Here is a 17,482-nt window from a genome sequence, read left to right as displayed (position 1 = left end):
AGCTGATCAACTCATTTATTGAGGAAACGTTTTATTTACATTTTAAAGGATTTTTATAGGATAAATACGGAGAATCTCTTATTGGTTTACTCCACTCTGCGAATGCGGATGAACGATGAGTTGACGGTTACCTCTGAAATAGTGATAGATTGGGTTTGACAACAGATCTGGCTCTTAATAGAATATGTCACAGTGAAACCGTAACTAAACCCAAAACCGCGCCAAGCCTTTGTAGGCGGTAGATCACACTTTTGTTAGCTCTTCATGGCCTCATTACCAGGGTACCAATTAAATTTATGTGCCGCTACGGCCTTAAGACACTGCGACTCACCTTCGAAAAAGTTTCTCCAAAAATCTGCGATATGGCGGGGAAAATATGAGCAATGAGATCACGTTGACCGGCGAATGACAAGCGAACCCCAGAAGGCACAGTTCACTTATAATCTGCGCGTTTTCCATTTTGGTCATCACTGAGAATCCAAGTATACAGGGCGATGTTGAACAGATCAGGGAGACGAGAGTTTGAATGAATAGACTTTGAATCGCTTCTCGATGCTTTTGGAAGTTCAAATTGGAGACTTTAGATCTCAATTTAACCATCATGCGAACAAGATCCAAATTGAAGAATACAAGGAGGCCGGCGAGTGTTGACATTTCACAAAGTGCAATTATATAAACTCCAAGCAAAGCCCAGGATTCTCTCCAGACGGCAAATTGTTCAAGGCTTGCAAAGCTTGAATAGTATTCTGGTGAAGTCTGAATTGTTATCAAACTTCAGACGTAGATAGTTGTCACAAACTTACCATGTTAATATAAATCAGCTGCTCATCTCGCGAGACAGATAAGAGAGACAATCCAACGAGAGGAATCGAAGCAAGCACTAGCACTAGCAGGTAACAGGCGAATCCAAGAAACTTTGGAACAACGTGAACATCAATTATAGTTGCGATTGCTTGATGTTTCTTGAAGAAGCACAAAAGTAAGGTCACATTTTCCAGATGCGAACACCCTCCAGAAAAAACGAAACAAAAGTGGGATGACACACCGAACCACGTAGAAAGAATTCCGAAGGTTGTGACGGCATTCAACGGATACAATGGAACAATAGTTGAAAGGGTTGTAATACTGAGGTCAGTAAGCAAGCTCGCCATCTGCAATGAGTTGTTTAAAAACTAATACAGTACATCTATCTGCTATACATAGGACCCCCATCAATTCTGTAAGAACATTGGAAAAGCCTAAGTTTTTAGATGGTGCGCCCAGTTACCTGAAAAATCAGCAAGTTGTATCGAAACGTGCCAAGATCGTTAATTTCAAAAAATAGCAGATAAATAGCGAGCAAGTTGAAAACCAGTGAAAATAAACCGACAGCGTGATAACTATTGATCAACCAGTGAGGCTCGGTAAAATCGATGTTATACATTTTGGGAGCACAAATCGGTTGAATGAAAAAATAGTGAGAAAATTAACAGGAAACTTTTAGCTCAACTTCCTATTGAGCATGTTTCAGCTGTCTTACACGTCGCGAGTATGCTATATGAAAAATGAGACATTTGAGGCAAAAGGAAACAGCTGGAAAGCGAAGAATATGGCGCACTGGTAAATGTTTAAACTTTTCTCAAGACATTTTCCGTCAGTAAATGAGTAAGTTGGAAAACGTTGCCTTTATTTTTTGGAATTTCTAATTTGATTTCATAGACTATTTTGATACAGGCTCTTGTCGAACATTTGGTCGGGTGATGAAAAATTACCATCAGCAATTTCTGTGTCCCGAACACCGTTTTATATAGCAAATAATGAACAACTTTATTCCCTTTATGCATAGTATTTCAATTTACTTATAGCACGTGAAAAATGGTCCAGCCATTGGGTATCCATTAACCCACCATTGCCAGTCAGAGATGTTGTTCAATGCGGTTGTAGCTGGCGACGGGGAGCATTGCACATCGATACGATCAGTGAAGTCGAACTAAAAAAAGTTAAAAGTTTCCCAGACAAGTAGAACAAACTTACTGTCAGCTGCTTGGTGTTAAAGCTCCAAACCACAATTTTCTTTGTACCAGGCGGGCAGTTCAGCGCAAATAAACACGATTGTCCAAATTTAATGATATTTCCTATTTCACTAGTCCGATTCAGGTATTCTTCATCAATTCTCCACTTTCTCACCATCAGCTGCCACAGGTACGAACTACTCGAATCAAGAAGGCTTTCAGTCACCGCAAATGATGGGAATTCCACACAGGGACAATTTTCGTCTAGAAGCGGCATGATCATAAACTTCTAATCCTAGTTACACTTACCTGGAATGCTAACTTTAGGATTTTCGGCCTCTGGGATGACGCATCGGGAATACATGGAATCTATTTCATATCCATTGTAATATACTTTGGAGTTTACACATGTTTTCTCAGCAATTTGCACTTTCCATGGATGATACTGTAATTTGTCGAGTTTCACATTGACGAAACCAATAATCACGTACCGATATGAGACCGTAATCATCGCCGACGCCAATGCTGCCATAGTCTTCCATGCGGAACAAATAGGAGTTGTTCGGGCAGGTGTACTCATACAAATTGCACTGCCCTGTTCTTTCAATACCATAATAAGACTCCCTCTCTTCACAGCCGCACTCTTCATCGCTGACGAGTGTCGCCTCAAACGTTTCGCCTATCTTCACTTCCCTGTGGTGCCAATAGAACTTGTCAAAGTCCTGAGCACATATCAAATCTGTCAATGGGATTTGCTCGGTTTTCGGTGTACCCGCGTTGAAACGACGGAACTGAATATTACCGGTTGATCAATAAAAACAGTTGGATGAACACTTACAATAATTGGAGTCTCGGGATTTCTGATAAAGAGCAGGAAAAAGTTATCAACCTTACTTTGCGATATATCAATCATCACTTCACAATACTCATTAACGCTAAACTCCGGCTCAAAAAATTGCCGATGGCTCAGGTACCGGGTGTACGCCACTGCCTCCAGTCTCTTCTCCCAAATATTAGTGTAGATTCTAGAGCAAGGACATCCTTTACGCTTGACACAAGTGAACACTGGATTGGTAACCATTTTTCCGTCAATCCACCAGTAGTGCTCAGTACTCTGGATAGTGTCCGCAGATTGAGCAGCTGGAGGTGGGAGACATCGGATGTCAGAAGTTTGCCCAGAGCGGTACTGTAAATCTTTTTTCAGAATTCGATCACATGCCGCTTGTAAAGAACACTATTAAACCACAGAGATACTTACAACTATTGGATCGTGGCTCATACTGAAAATGACCAGGTCTTGATCATACTTCGAACATATCGGTCTCATTGTGCACTTTATGCTGTCGTAAAACACACTGGGACGTTTTGAAACAGCGTCTCTGTAGGTGCCTGCCTTGTCGTAGTTGTAAGTGAACTTGTCCCAAAACTCAATGTTGTCCTGTCCCTCCGGTGGGAAGTCTATTTCAGCAAGCTTGGTACATGGCGTACAGGATTGTACTGAAAATATTTTAGTCTACAACTCTATACTTTATAATGGTCTCACCGTATAAGTAATAATCTTCGTCGTAGCCTGGACTTAGATTGCTGCAAGCTGCGACTGGCGCGGTCAATGGAATACTGTTGAGGGACCATTTAGAATTCACGCAAGTCATTGTGCTGAGAGACGACGAGAAATAGGTGCGCTGAAAATTTTAGCAGTTGTTAGCAGTTGTAGTTGTAGTTGTAGTTGTAGCAGTATGTTAATTGAAATCTAGAAAAGCTCACATAAACTTCTTGCTCAACAGATGGTGTGGACACAATTGTGGCTCCAAAGTTATTGAGAGAGCATTGGAAATGGAAAATGTCACATGTTCCGTCCACAAGGGTCATGGTTAGCTGGGAAGCAGAATTTACTGGCAACTCCCCACACCCACAGGATTCCTCATTGCTTTGAACAGCTATAAAGAGCTCGTTTTCAGTGAGTTTAGATCCTCGATATTCCCATTGAATATGGCCGTTCACTTCCCGACAACCTAAATCGCTGAGTGTAGCTGGAGAAGCTTTGTCGGTGCCCGCGTAGAATCGACGCATCTGGAAAAGGGAGCTTGCATGTTGCTGGGATACAAAAACTCACAAAAATAGGTAGTTCTTTATCGTGGAACAGCATCAGGTAAAAGTCATCAATCTCGATTGAAGATGCATCAACTTGAACTTCACACGACGCGCTGACCGTCACAGTAGGTCGGAAAGTGGCTCGATCTTTCAAGTATGCTGATGAGTTTCTGCTTGCGATTCCCTCCTGACTTATGAACTTCAGCTGTGGACACTTGCATCCATTCATCTCTATTTCAGCAGGTTCTTCAATTTTTTTTAGACATGTGAGGTATGGCATAGTCATCATGGAGGTATCAATCCACCAGTACCTTTCTGTAGTGAATGACTTGAGAGTACCATTTTGAGAAACTGGTGGGTTGACGCATTTCATGCTAGGGGCATGACCAGATGGGAACTGAAATTTTCTACTCATGAAACTTGCTAGAAAACAAGTAAACTTACAACTATGGGATCGTTTTCAGCGCTGAACACCACAAGTTCGTCAGAGTCTAAACACCTATTGTCCATTTCACACAGGTCGTCACTATAAGTCATGGTTCCATCTACCAGTGTTCGGTTTTTGAACATTACTCTCTTGTCAAAAATTACAGTGAATGAGTCTCTGTAAAAGTAAGCGTCATCTTGTCCGGATATGGTTGGCATTGAGCAATGGCAACGTCGTGCTAAAACAAAGATGTAGTTTTAGAAGTTGATAAACATGAATACCAAAAATTAAGTCAGGACTGTCAGGGCTGATTCCAGTAAATTCCGTAGAAAAAACGTTTTGGATTGATAAAATTCGTCCGTTATAATACCATTGTTCATTGACACATACCGCGCCAGACAATGTAAGATTTCCAGGACCCATCTGTTAAATAAATTGATTTTGTTAAGATTTTGTTTAAAAACATATATTCTCACCATCAATTGATCAAATCCCAGTATGTTACCGAACTGTATATACGTTAAAAATCTCGTAAATTCAATTGAACTATTAACAGAGCACTGGAGTATATCACAAGTTCCCAGTATCTCTTCTATGACTACATCTCGGTAAGGTATAATTTTCGGACATTCACATGCTCCTTCATTGCTCTGGAGAGCGATGTACAGCGAGTTTTCCGAAAGTTTATTCTCTTCGTAGAACCACACATATTTGTCGTCATGTTGCTTGCAAACCAAGTCAGTCAGTGGGATTTGAGACATCTGAGTCCCATTCAGGAATCGACGCACCTGGAAAAAATTTATATGAAAAGCACATCTATCATTGATCAAGGCACTCAGTAGCTAGATGGATAGAAGCATGAATTTAAGAGATGATGCAAAAACAATTATGTATCTGTTACAAAAAAAACCCGGTCATGAAGTCTTTGATAGAATTAGGTGAGGGGAAGGCAGTCGAATTGTAATCTTTGAATGAGACCGCATAGGTTTTGAGATTTGTGATTATACAAAAAAGCAACTTGCGTTTATTAAAACAACCATGAATTTGAATAATAAAGACCCCGTTTAGATTTCAAAAACAAAAATTTAAATTTTCTTGGAAACTTACAAAAACTGGACGCGCTTCTTCACGGAAGATCATCAAATAATGATCCAGAAGTTCAAGACCGGTTTCATCTACCATCACTTCACAGTTTCCGCCCACGGTCACTTTCGGCTTGAAAATCTGTCTATTGCCCAAATAGGCCGACTGCTCGCCCAAATTCCCGATCCCATCCTGATCGACGTATTTCAACTGCGGACACTTGCACCCATTCATCTCTATTTCAGCAGGTTCTTCAAGTTTTTCAAGACATGCTAAGTATGGCTGATTTATCATAGAGGTATCAATCCAACAGGAATTTTCAGAAGTAAATGGTTTCAGAGTACCATTCTGAGAAACTGGGGGGCTCAGGCATTTCATTCCGAAGGCCAATCCATTTGGAAACTGAAAATTTCTTACATACCTTGTTAAAAACAATGTGAACTCACCGTTATGGGATCATGCTCATAGCTGAACACAACTAGATCGTCAGTTTCTGCGCAGGCAAAGTCCATCTCGCACACGTCCTCATAGTAAAGTAAGAGGCCATCGGTCGGTGTTCGGTTCATGAACCTACGTTTTTTGTCTAAAACTAGAGTGAACACGTCTGTATTCATCCAGTCGTCTCCTTTGCCTATAATTAATGGTGGCGCGCAATGGCAACGTTTTACTGAAACAAATATGTTAAGTACTCTATAATGATATACCAAATGGCCATTCAGTTGGATTTTCATTGAAGTTTACAGTAGAGATATCTAAGTTAGGTAAAGCTCGTCCGTTGTAGTACCATTCTTGATTAACACAGACAGCGCCAGTCAATGTGAAATTTCCAGGACCCATCTGTTGAATGATATGATTTGGAAGTTGAAAAATGATTTTCTTACATATACGTCATCTATCACCCACATATCCTCGAAATCATACTGAATTGAGAAGACCGTAGTCAACTCTGAATTGTTCACCAAGAACTGGAGTATATCACAAGTTCCCAGTAGCTCTTCTGCGACTACATCTCTGATATTGGTAAATTTCGGACATTCACATGCCCCTTCATTGCTCTGGAGAGCGATGTAGAGCGAGTTTTCCGAAAGTTTATTCTCCTCGTAGAACCACACATATTGATCGTCTTGTTGCCTGCAAACCAAGTCAGTCAGTGGGATTGGAGACGTCTGGGTTCCATTTAAGAATCGACGCATCTGAAATTAAATAGTTCTTTTAACTTAACAAACAAGCTGAATTATGTCGTTTTTAGAAACTTACGAAAATTGGATGAGCTTCTTCACGGAATATCATTAAGTAATGATCTGGAAGGTCAAGACCCGCTTCATCCACTATCACTTCACAATTCCCGCTCACGGTTACTTTCGGCTTGAAAATTCGTCTATTGGACAAGTAGGCCGACTGTTCGCCCAAACTACTGATACCATCCTGATCGATGTATTTTAGCTGCGGACATTTGCATCCATTCATTTCAATATCAGTTGGTTCTTCAAGTTTTTTTAAACATGTGAAGTACGGCATATGCATCATTGAGGTATCAATCCACCAGTACTTTCCCGAAGTAAATGGCTTCAGAGTACCATTCTGAGAAACTGGTGGGTTCATACATCTCATGCTAGAGGCATCGCCAGTTGGGAACTGAAAATTTAAAAAAAAACGAATATTTTTAGAAACTTATGAATTTACTAGTATGGGATCGTGTTCAACGCTGAACACAACAAGATCATCAGCTTCTGAGCAGCTAAAGTAAACATCGCACCAGTCATCAATGTATTCCATGGTTCCATCTGCCAGTGTTCGGTTTTTGAACATCCGTTTCTTGTCAAAAATTACACTGAACGAGTCTGAGTTGAACATCTCGTTGTCGCTTTGAAAAATGAATGGTGGTGCGCAGTGGCAAAGTCGTACTGAAACAATATCATTTTTAAATTTTATAGAACATCTTCAAAGACCAAAATTCCAGTTTGCTGGATATATTTCTCTTTCTGTAGAGGTGAAAGCTGGATTAGGTAAAGGTCGTCCGTTAAAATACCACTCTTGATTGATACAAACCGCACCAGTCAACGTGAAATTTCCAGGACCCATCTGTTTAATAGTATAATTTTTTTTAATTTAAAAAGTAGAAACTCACAACTAAAGTATCTGTGATACCAATGCCATCAAAATCTAGATCCATTATAACGTAAGTTAGGGAGTCAGAGCTGTTAACCGAGAACTGGAGTATATCACAAGTTCCCAGTAGCTCTTCTACGGCAACATCTTGGAGATTGGTAAACTTCGGACAGTCACATGATCCTTCGTTGCTCTGGAGAGCGATGTACAGCGAGTTTTCCGAAAGCTCTACACCTTTGTAGAACCAGGTATTTGCATGGCTATTAGCCCATCCACTCCAGACCAGGTCAGTTAGTGGAATTGGAGACGATTGGGTTCCATTGACAAATCGACGCATCTGAAGATTTTAAATACGAAAAGCAGCCGGGATAAGTCGTAGCGCGCCGTACAAAAAAAACGCTGCCAGAAAGCCTGTTTTTAGTTAACTCACAAAGATCGGGTGCGCTTCTTCACGGAATATCATCAAGTAATGATCTGGAAGGTCAAGGCCTGCTTCATCAACCGTCACTTCACAATTCCAGTTCACGGTTACTTTTGGTTTGAACACTTGTCTATTGGCCAAGTAGGCCGATTGTTCTCCTAAATCTAAAATCCCATCCTGATCGATGTATCTTAGCTGCGGACATTTGCATCCGTTCATCTCGATTTGTGGATCATCAATTTTTGGGATGCTTTCGAAGCATGCGTACATTGGCATGGTCACCATAATGTTATCGATCCACCGTAGCTGTCAGATTGATTGGTTTGAAATTGTGGCGGGTTCACGCATCTCAAGTCGGGTCTCTTGCCATTTGGGTACTTAAAATTGGAAACTATTTGCTGATATCAAAAGTTTCGAAAACTTACAACCAAAGGATAATGATTCATATTAAACACTACAAATGTGTCGGTGTCTCCACAAACAAATTCAGATGTGCAATTGTCTATTAAATACTTCAGTCTCCCATCTGTAGATACTCTATCCATATAAACTCCAGATCCCGGATAGTGATAGGCGAACTCCTCCCAAAATCGTGCTTTATCGGATTCCGCCGGGCTTTTAAAGATGGTCGGCTTACTGCATGGACACCTTAACGCATAGGATAGGTAGGCCAGGTCGCCATAAACAGAATTGCATGTGACTTCTGGATTTTGGACTTTTACTCCGTTGATTTGCCAACCACTGTCGACACATACCGCAGTGACGAGGGTCAAGTCGGGGTAGAATCCGCGCTGAAAGAATAAGGTATGAACTTAAGGCAGGGGTATTGTGCGTGTCTAGCCCATGATATATGTGCTGTGAGTTATTTTAATTTTTTACCGTACAACCATATTATCCTAACAATTTCCTAATTACTTACTAACACAGATAAAGCAGAATACGGAAAAAAATCGGCATAATGGGCCAAAATTCCGCTGACAGCGAAACAAACGGGCCGCAGTTTTTTACAGTCGTTAGTCCATTTTTTTTTTGGGAAAAACCGTGTTATCACTAAAAACTACACACTAGAAACATATTCAACTAACAAGATAATAATACTTGAAAAAAAACTCATCACAATCTGCTTTGCTTCAAACGGCGTCTGAAACTTGATCTCGACAGCATTCTCACTATCGGCGCACTTGAATTGTATTATGTCACACGTTTCATTGACAGTTGCCATTGTCACCGAATCATCAGACATCTTGAATGGCTCACACGTCTCACAGTAACCAGCATTTTGAATGGCTACATGAAGAGTTTTGTCAGTGATTTTCGAGTTGGCGCCATACTCCCACTGATACTTATCGGCTCTTTGGCGACAAACAAGATCGGAAAGATGAACGATTGGTTTGGAGTTTTTATAACGACGCATCTGAAAAATGAAAGAACATTCAATCATATATAGAAATCTATCTACAAAAACTCACATAAATTGGAGGTGCTTCATAGCGGAAGAGCATCAAGTAGTAGTCATTAAAATGTGCTTTAGAAGCGTCAAGTGTAACATTACAGGTTGGAGTTACCGTCAACGTTGCGTTCGTAGTTGCTCTGTATCCCAAAAACGAAGACTCCTCGTTCATTTTCATAATTTCTAAACTACTAATATTCTCGATGGGTGGACATTCACACTTGGGCTCGCGAACCACGAGACATCCAGAAACATCTTGTAGGAGAAAGTAAAAGAATAAAAGAAATATTTTCATATGGCTTTTGCAACCGGATATTTCGTTGGAATGAACCGTTTAGAAATGTGGGTAGAGGGTCGGCTTATATGGCAAATTATAAATAAATATTCATTATGCAGCCACGAAGTAATTTGCATTTGACAACCAGTGATCGTCGCCTGAGCTTTTGAACTGAACGATAATGATCGATCGATGAACGTTGTAGTTCTTCAAGATTACAGATGATTTTAGTGTACTTGTAGAGTCTCTAGTAATTACAAATTTGGTGTGGTAACACTTATTTTTGGATCTGTTCTCTTGACGTTTACTGAATTATGTTCTTGCTTCTCCTTAACTCCAAAATTAACAAAACAGTTGTGAATGGAATTTAAATCGACGGAATAATTTCAAAAATGACGGCCTCCGTATAAACAATGATCCAATAAAACTCGACGCCTCCAAGTAACGTATTTCCTCTATTAGTTAGGCACCTCTAATAGTTTTGCACCCTTTCATTCGTTCCCTAATGTTAGGAAATCAAAATTTGCATTATAAAATCGTTCTAAAAATTAGGAAAACTCTTACAGACTTGGTATAACAAGTCAAAGTTGGCAAAAAATGAGTACAATTCGGACAATGTTTCAGTCGGAAAATTCGTCCATTTTGGTTCATAAGTTGTCATTGAAATTGATGATATTATTAATGGCAAACATGAGAAAAAACCTGTTCGAAAATTAGTTTTGCACCTCCATTAGTTTTGCATCAAATTAGGTGTCCGAAAATTAGTTTTGCATGCCTTACTAATAGAGGAAATACGGTATACCAGTTTCCACAAATTGGAACATTTCTTTCATGTAGTTTTAAGGAAATCCAATGCAATTTATAGCGGGAACTCCTGCCTTAAGGACTTTAACGCCATATTTCGAATAGATGAAGGTACTGAAAAGTTTGAAATTTCGTTGATGGTTCTAGTACATCCAAGATATGGACCGCAAACAGTTGAGGAAGTTGCCATCAGATGTAATAAAAAACATTACAGGGTGGTCCATAATTATGGCGTCCACTTTAGGGCACTGTAACTTTTTTGGACAGCGAGCAAGACAAGTGAATATACACATTTTATTGGTTAGAAAAAATAGAACAAAATGGGATATAAAACTTGACATTTATCACCACCTACAGCCGCACAGAACTCAAGACACTCAAAAATCCACACGGCCGTGGCGCGCAAGTAGGCTCGATTCAGCGTATTGGTGGTTTTTTAATTAGATAAAGTGAGTGATTTATTATTTTGATTATATATTAGGAATACCCTTGATACAACAAAGCTTTTTACAAATAAGTTTTGAGATTGGTGTCCGGTGCCGGATGTGGCATCTTGTGAAAGTTGATGAAGTCAAAAAAAGTAAGCTCCCCCAAGTTTTGTAAATTTTCTCCCTTACCAGCCAACAATCCTTCACGTTGAAAATGCGAATGTGTTCAGTTTGAGTTTGTCTTAATTTAAAATGACAATTTGGTTTTCAATATTTTGATATATTCCACAGAATACAGATTTTTTGGGCAAATTTTTTGCAACGGACTGTTTGCACTGTTTTTAAAGGGCAAAAAGCTACCTAAATCTGAGCATAAGTTGGCTCAAAATAAGTCTATCGGCTCGGATTTGGCAATTTTGAATGTCCGAAGTCTTGGCAATTATTTAAAACATAGAAACTAGTTACTTGATCCCATGAGCGCAGCAAGAGACGTCGGGCGCTAGACATCCTCTAAAATGGAGGAAAATTATAGACTACCGATGTTGTAAGGTCGTCACTACCTTCAAAGTTGAAGAATGTTGTATGGAAATTGGCATAAACGACAGGAAATAATGTGAACTTCTAAAAATTATCAAATTTTAAAACTTTCGTAACAGGGTAACCCCAGAAATCGAGTTCTTGCGCGCGTGTAGCAGGTCGCCATAATTATGGACCACCCTGTATAATCAGGAAGTGCGTCCGCAAAATCTTCTTTTGCAGTTGTGCAAGTTGTAGCATTTTCCAGACGAGGAAACCAGTAAAACATTAGCAAACAGATTAATCATGATTTCTGTACATAGAGCATAATATTTACTGATATTTATTGAGGAAAAATTCATATAAACTATTCAGTTGCTATGAAAATTCATAATTAAGAAATTGTTTTCTGAATCCGACTTTCATCTATGCATGCTCCAGCTGGATCAAAGACTCTGATACCGTCTACAACCCACATGGAGGCGTAGTTGGACAGTGGGCTGTAGGCACATTTAATCCGATGTGCAGGGTCGGAGATCTGTGAAAAATGAAGTTATGCGTGAAAATTCAATGAAAATCATGACTAAAAATGATATTAAAATCATGACTAAAAATGAAAATTTTCTCCCTTACCAGCCAACAATCCTTCACGTTGAAAATGCGAATGTGTTCAGTTTGAGTTTGTCTTAATTTAAAATGACAATTTGGTTTTCAATATTTTGATATATTCCACAGAATACAGATTTTTTGGGCAAATTTTCTAGTCACTATGTTGTGTTCATCTCCAATCATATATTTTTCACCATTACCTCGATTGGTTGATTGTTTGCACTGTATACGACTGGTATGAAACCAGGCTCACAGGTGATCTGGAAATCGTTGCCTGGTGTCCACAAGTTGATTCCAAGTTGTACTTGTGAATAGACTCCAATTACATGATAATCTTCCAAACTTGTGACAACTTTGAAAACTCCACAAGACGTGGAAGCCTCCTCATTGTATACTTCTACGTCGGTAATGCATTTTATGACTAGGTTTTCTAACTTAAGGTTCCCGATGTACCATTTGAGTTCCCCTCTTACACAAAGAAGATCTTCATATCGTACGGTTTCTGATTCATAATATGTTTTTCCAGTTCCACTATATATCTGATGAGTTGTAGTAGAATATAAAAATGGTTTGCGATCACTGGCCGAGCATGTCGCATCGATAAAATCACATTGATCAGTTGCCGATGACATTCGGTTTTCAACAATAACTCCCGAGTCCGTATCCACCTCAATTCGTGGACAGTCACAACTGTGTGAGTCAGCGACGCAGGCAAAAGAAAGATCTTTGACAACGGCTTCATGGAAGAACCACGCATGTCCTCCATTGTGTTCTTTACACCCGAAGTCACCAATTGATCGTGGTTGTTCGACAAACGTAGATTGATTGGCCACCACACGGTTGATCTTTAAAAAAAAATGAATTGCAAATTTTTACTCAGTACTTTAAACATACGTAAACCGGAGGCCCATTGCTTCTGAAGAGCATAGTGAAGAACGAGCTGACGCCATTAATCGGATTACACTTGATCTTTATAAAGCAATCAACGGCTTCAATGACTGGATCCCACACTTGATGATCCTTCAAATATTTTCCGCCTTCATTGTTTTGGATGTTATTTTGAGTTAGGAAGTTAACTGTTGGGCATTTGCAATCCGTCATGTTTGCTTTTTGTCGGATGCATGCTCCAGCTGGATTGATAAGTCTGACTCCTTTTACCACCCACATTGAAGCAAAGTTGGACAGTGGATTGTAGGCGCATTTGACAAGCTGTGCCGGGTCGGAGATCTATATGAAATTTATTTAGAAGTATAGTTTATGTTTAGTCTGTGCCAAATCACTTATTTTTTGGACTATGAATTTAGAATTACAATTATCTCAAGCTGGATCATGTATTTTCAAATACGCTCAATATCTCAGAAGTATTACCTCGATAGGTTGGTTATTCTCACTGAAAACCACTGCTTTTTCACCAAATTCACAGTTCATCTGAAATTCATCGCTCGGGGTCCATGAACTGGTCTCAATCTGAGCTTGCGCATAGTCTCCAATTTTATGATACTTTCCAAAATCATCGAGACTGTTGATAACTTTGAAAACTCCACAGACCGACAATGCGTCCTCGTTGTATACATCTCTGTTGGTATTGCATTTAATGGTGGCGTTTTCAAGCCTCATGTTGCCAAACCCAAAATACCATGAAATGGGCCCTCTCAAACAAATAAGATCATCGTATAGACGGTATGTTATAGAAGAATGATCAGTTCCAGGACCACTAAATATTGGACTGGTTGAAGTAGAGTATAAGAATGGCTCGTGACCACTAGCCGAACATGACGCTCTAAAGAAACCACATTGATCAATGGCTGATGGCATTCGGTCCTCGACAATCACTCCCGAGTCTTTGTCAATCTCGATTTGCGGACAATTGCAGCTATTCACGTCGCTGATACAAGCTAAGGCAAAGTCTTTAACAAGTTCGCCATGGAAGAACCATTCATTTGTTTCGCCATGCTCCCTGCATTCCATGTCACCGATGGCTCGCGGCTGTTCGACAAAAGTCGATTGATTAGCCACTACTCGATTGATCTGAAAAATATCTTCTGAGTGGCTGACGGTGGTGCAGAAAACGTGTCCCCACAGAAACCAAAAATTATCCCGAGGTTAGCCCCGCTCATTTCGAGGATCACTTTCAGGGATTACACAAAAATCATGATTCAGACCCACTTCATATTCCGACACCTGGTGGTTACTCGTCACAATATGTTCACCCCTCTGTGGGCGTGACACAAACACAGGAGAGCCACGCGAAATAAATATAGTGCGAACCTGTTAGATGTCGGTTTATGTCGTTGGTGGGGATCTTTATTTTGGCGTAAATCCTGAAAATGACCCCCCAAATTAGCGGGACTTAATTTTATTGAGTACTATCAGTTCAAATCAAACATACGTAAATTGGAGGCCCATTACTTCTAAAGAGCACAGTGAGGAATGAGCTGATTCCAGACATTGGCCTACACGTGATCGATAATAAGCAATCATCATTAGTTTTAACGATTGGTTGCCACACGGTATTATAGTAGAAATAGTTGCCTCCTACATTGTTCTGGACGTTTTTTTTATTGAATAGTTTAACATTGCATTTGCACTTTTGCATTTCAACGGGTTCGGAGTATTTTACGCACGCTCCTGCTGGATTGATTAACTGGATTCCGTTTGCGACCCAGTAATATATATATGGATTCAATGGTTTATTAATGCATCTAATGATCGGTCCCATGTAGTTAACCTGTAAGAAACCACAGATAGTTTTTTTAAAATTATGTTTCAGATGTTATTTTTATTTTACGTGTTCTAGATATTCTACGAATATGACGTTTCGTAGATTATCAACAATTAAGGTAACTGTAAACAAATCCTCACAATTTTATCAAAAAATTTGTTGGTCGAGATATGAACAGGAAAAGAAGATAATAATACGAGCATGAATGTGCCGAACTTTACACAACTTTATCTCAGCCAACAAATTTTTTGATAAAAAACGATCAACTACAAAGTTGTACTTTAAGTTATAATAAACAACTTTGTAGTTGATCACTTAGCCATAAAAATTTTTCTCACGGAGATATCCAAAGAGAATGCGTTTTTCGAGCACAGGGCTTTTCAGATCGATGTTTACCCACTTCAAAGTGCTCCTCCGAGACTAAAAATTTTGGAGTGACCTTCTATTAAGGTCCTCTTTCAATTATAATAGGTTTCATTCGGAAGTCCGAGGACGAGCTGAAAGGCTTCCCTTGTCAGTACTTTAAAATGAAAGTGAAATAATATTTACCTCTATAGGTGGATTGTTCTCGCTGAAGACGACTGGTTTATGTCCATCTTCACAGAACATGAAGAACTCCCACGATGGATCCCATGTGATTGATCCTAATTCTGCATTTGCAAAATCTCCTTTTTTGTGATACCATTCAAAATCTTCCAAACTTCGAATGGACTTAAACATCCCGCAAGTATAGTACAGTTTATTATCCGTATGTGGTTTGCACGTTATACTTGCATCGCCCAACTTCAAGTTTCCAAAGTACCAATCGAATGTCTCTTTTTCCTTCACGCAAAGCAGATCTTCGTAACTAACCGATTTGAAATGACGTGTGCCTTGAGAAAATATGAAAGAACTTGTAGAAGAATGCAAAAACGGCGTATAATCATCTTCCGAGCATGTGGCATTGAAGAAACCACATTGGTCAGTGGCCGATGGCATTCGATCCACAGAAGATGCTCCTGATTTGGTGTCGATTGAGACTCGCAGGCAGTCACAGCTGTAGACATCAGCAACACACGCGAGGGATAAATCGCGAATAGGGTCAAGGATAAAGTGCCATTGATCTTTTCCACTGTATGCACCGCATGACAGGCCATCAAAACTTCTCGGTTGTTTAAGATACGTTGATTGTTCTGCCACCACTCTATTGATCTAAAAGAATAGCGTTCACTAGATATTGTGTTATTTATCAAAGATAAAGTAGCGAAGTTTGAGACTTTTGTTTTGTTAGACCCAAACTGGTTCAAAAATTACCAAATATCGTAATGAGATGTTTTCCTTAATGCATGTCTTCACAGTTTATTACGTGTTATTTCGTCAGTTGAAATGCTTTTTCGGTCGATGGGTGCACAAATATGGTACAATTTTGTGCACCCATCCACCGAAAATATATAACACTCTGAGAGGTCATAACTTTTTTTTGAAATAATTTCAGATCGTCTCATTACGAAAATTTAAAAGTTTTTTGGGTCTAAAAAAGCAAAGAATTTTGCTACTCCACCTTCAATGGAGCATTTTTATAGCTTTACCGAATGCTCGAAAGACTGTGGTAATAAGTAAACAACCACTTATGGGCGGGTATTCATTTTTTGTATTATGATTTTAAAAAAGCTATCAAAAACTGTACCATTCGGAATTTATTTCCAGGTTTATTTAGTTAGAACTCACGTAGATTGGAGGTCCGTTGCTTCTGAACATTACAGTGAAAAAGGAACGAACTCCGGGCACCGGCTTACATGTGACTTGCAATGAGCAATCATCTTGAGCTTCAACTATGGGTTCCCACACTTGATGATCTCCCAAATATTTGCCTTCTACATTGTTACGGATCTGCTCTTGAGTTAATAGGCTGATTGCAGGGCACTTGCAATTACGCATGTTCGGATTCCGAACTGAGTTGACCACGAGACAACAATCAACACTCTCCCGAAAGAAGTATAAGAGAAGAAGAATTGTTTTCATATAATTTTTGGAACCAAACATTTTGCCAGAAGTGAAAGTGAAGCTATCCACTTCAAGGGTCAGCTTTTATGGGACATTATAACGATGCATATTCAATTTAACCACGAAACAATTTGCATATTCCAACAAGACATCATTGCATGTTCTTTTGAACAATGTAGTCATCAGAAATCTTGCGATATCAGCACTAATCTTCTAAACTATGTAGATCTTATTGGTTACAGTAACCCCACACTAGTTTTTCATATTTTTACCCGTTCACCTAATATATTGCCTCCGGCGCGGCCAACGACTGGTAGAATCAAAAATACATGTCCCATAGATGTTCTTTTAATGATTCCACAGTTTTTTCAAATTTTCCAAAGGGTTCTAGGACATTCCAGAATTTTCTCAAATTTTCCAAAAGGCTCTAGAACATTCCAGAATTTTCTCAATTTTTCCAGAAGGTTCTAGAACATCCCAGAATTTTTTCAAATTTTCCAAAAGGCTCTAGAACATTCCAGAATTTTCTCGAATTTTCCAAAAGGCTCTAGAACATTCCAGAATTTTCTCA

At 39.4% G+C, this 17,482-nt stretch overlaps 2 protein-coding genes and 2 pseudogenes across 4 annotated transcripts; all 4 read right to left on the bottom strand.

Moving 5' to 3' along the window:
• Positions 1-78: 78 nt before the first annotated feature.
• On the bottom strand, positions 79-1,467 carry sri-66 (G protein-coupled receptor; the record flags this gene model as incomplete). The annotated part of the gene is made up of 4 exons (NM_074920.3): positions 1,268-1,467; positions 804-1,151; positions 332-756; positions 79-133 (listed from the first exon to the last, which is right to left on the bottom strand). Exons 1-4 carry the CDS (start codon positions 1,421-1,423, stop codon positions 79-81), a joined length of 984 nt encoding a protein of 327 aa, NP_507321.2. The 5' UTR covers positions 1,424-1,467.
• A 367-nt stretch (positions 1,468-1,834) lies between these two features.
• On the bottom strand, positions 1,835-9,750 carry F28B1.3 (annotated as a pseudogene). Its single transcript has 24 exons — positions 9,592-9,750; positions 9,240-9,536; positions 8,548-8,913; positions 8,132-8,499; positions 7,721-8,038; positions 7,542-7,674; positions 7,276-7,496; positions 6,850-7,227; positions 6,474-6,785; positions 6,297-6,429; positions 6,039-6,259; positions 5,617-5,994; positions 4,986-5,297; positions 4,791-4,932; positions 4,527-4,747; positions 4,105-4,479; positions 3,756-4,061; positions 3,535-3,673; positions 3,250-3,488; positions 2,830-3,177; positions 2,483-2,782; positions 2,301-2,436; positions 2,014-2,255; positions 1,835-1,969 (listed from the first exon to the last, which is right to left on the bottom strand). Coding segments are annotated over exons 1-24 (6,179 nt in total).
• Positions 9,751-10,136: 386 nt separating this feature from the next.
• Positions 10,137-10,739, bottom strand: F28B1.12 (annotated as a pseudogene). The gene is made up of 2 exons: positions 10,652-10,739; positions 10,137-10,284 (listed from the first exon to the last, which is right to left on the bottom strand). Coding segments are annotated over exons 1-2 (236 nt in total).
• A 1,188-nt stretch (positions 10,740-11,927) lies between these two features.
• F28B1.2 (Protein-tyrosine-phosphatase) lies at positions 11,928-16,954 on the bottom strand. The gene is made up of 7 exons (NM_001356778.3): positions 16,636-16,954; positions 15,478-16,119; positions 14,596-14,934; positions 13,575-14,234; positions 13,101-13,433; positions 12,407-13,051; positions 11,928-12,135 (listed from the first exon to the last, which is right to left on the bottom strand). The coding sequence occupies exons 1-7, from the start codon at positions 16,948-16,950 to the stop codon at positions 11,992-11,994; spliced, it is 3,078 nt and encodes a 1,025-aa protein (NP_001343578.1). The 5' UTR covers positions 16,951-16,954; the 3' UTR covers positions 11,928-11,991.
• Between the last annotated feature and the right edge of the window lie 528 nt (positions 16,955-17,482).

This window comes from Caenorhabditis elegans, chromosome V (assembly GCF_000002985.6).
Source record: "Caenorhabditis elegans chromosome V".
Lineage (NCBI taxonomy): Eukaryota > Metazoa > Nematoda > Chromadorea > Rhabditida > Rhabditidae > Caenorhabditis > Caenorhabditis elegans.
The sequence above is the reverse complement of the archived record's forward strand: the minus strand, read 5'-3'. Positions and strand labels throughout refer to the sequence as shown.

Bases quoted from the DNA above. Each gene is read 5' to 3' on its own strand.
- F28B1.2 (NM_001356778.3), bottom strand. From the start codon at position 16,950: ATGTTTGGTTCCAAAAATTATATGAAAACAATTCTTCTTCTCTTATAC. The intron at 14,935-15,477 runs GTAAATATTATT...GGTTTCTTACAG, and splicing joins AGAACAATCCACCTATAGAG to GTTAACTACATGGGACCGAT. The intron at 13,434-13,574 runs GTAATACTTCTG...AATTTCATATAG, and splicing joins AGAATAACCAACCTATCGAG to ATCTCCGACCCGGCACAGCT.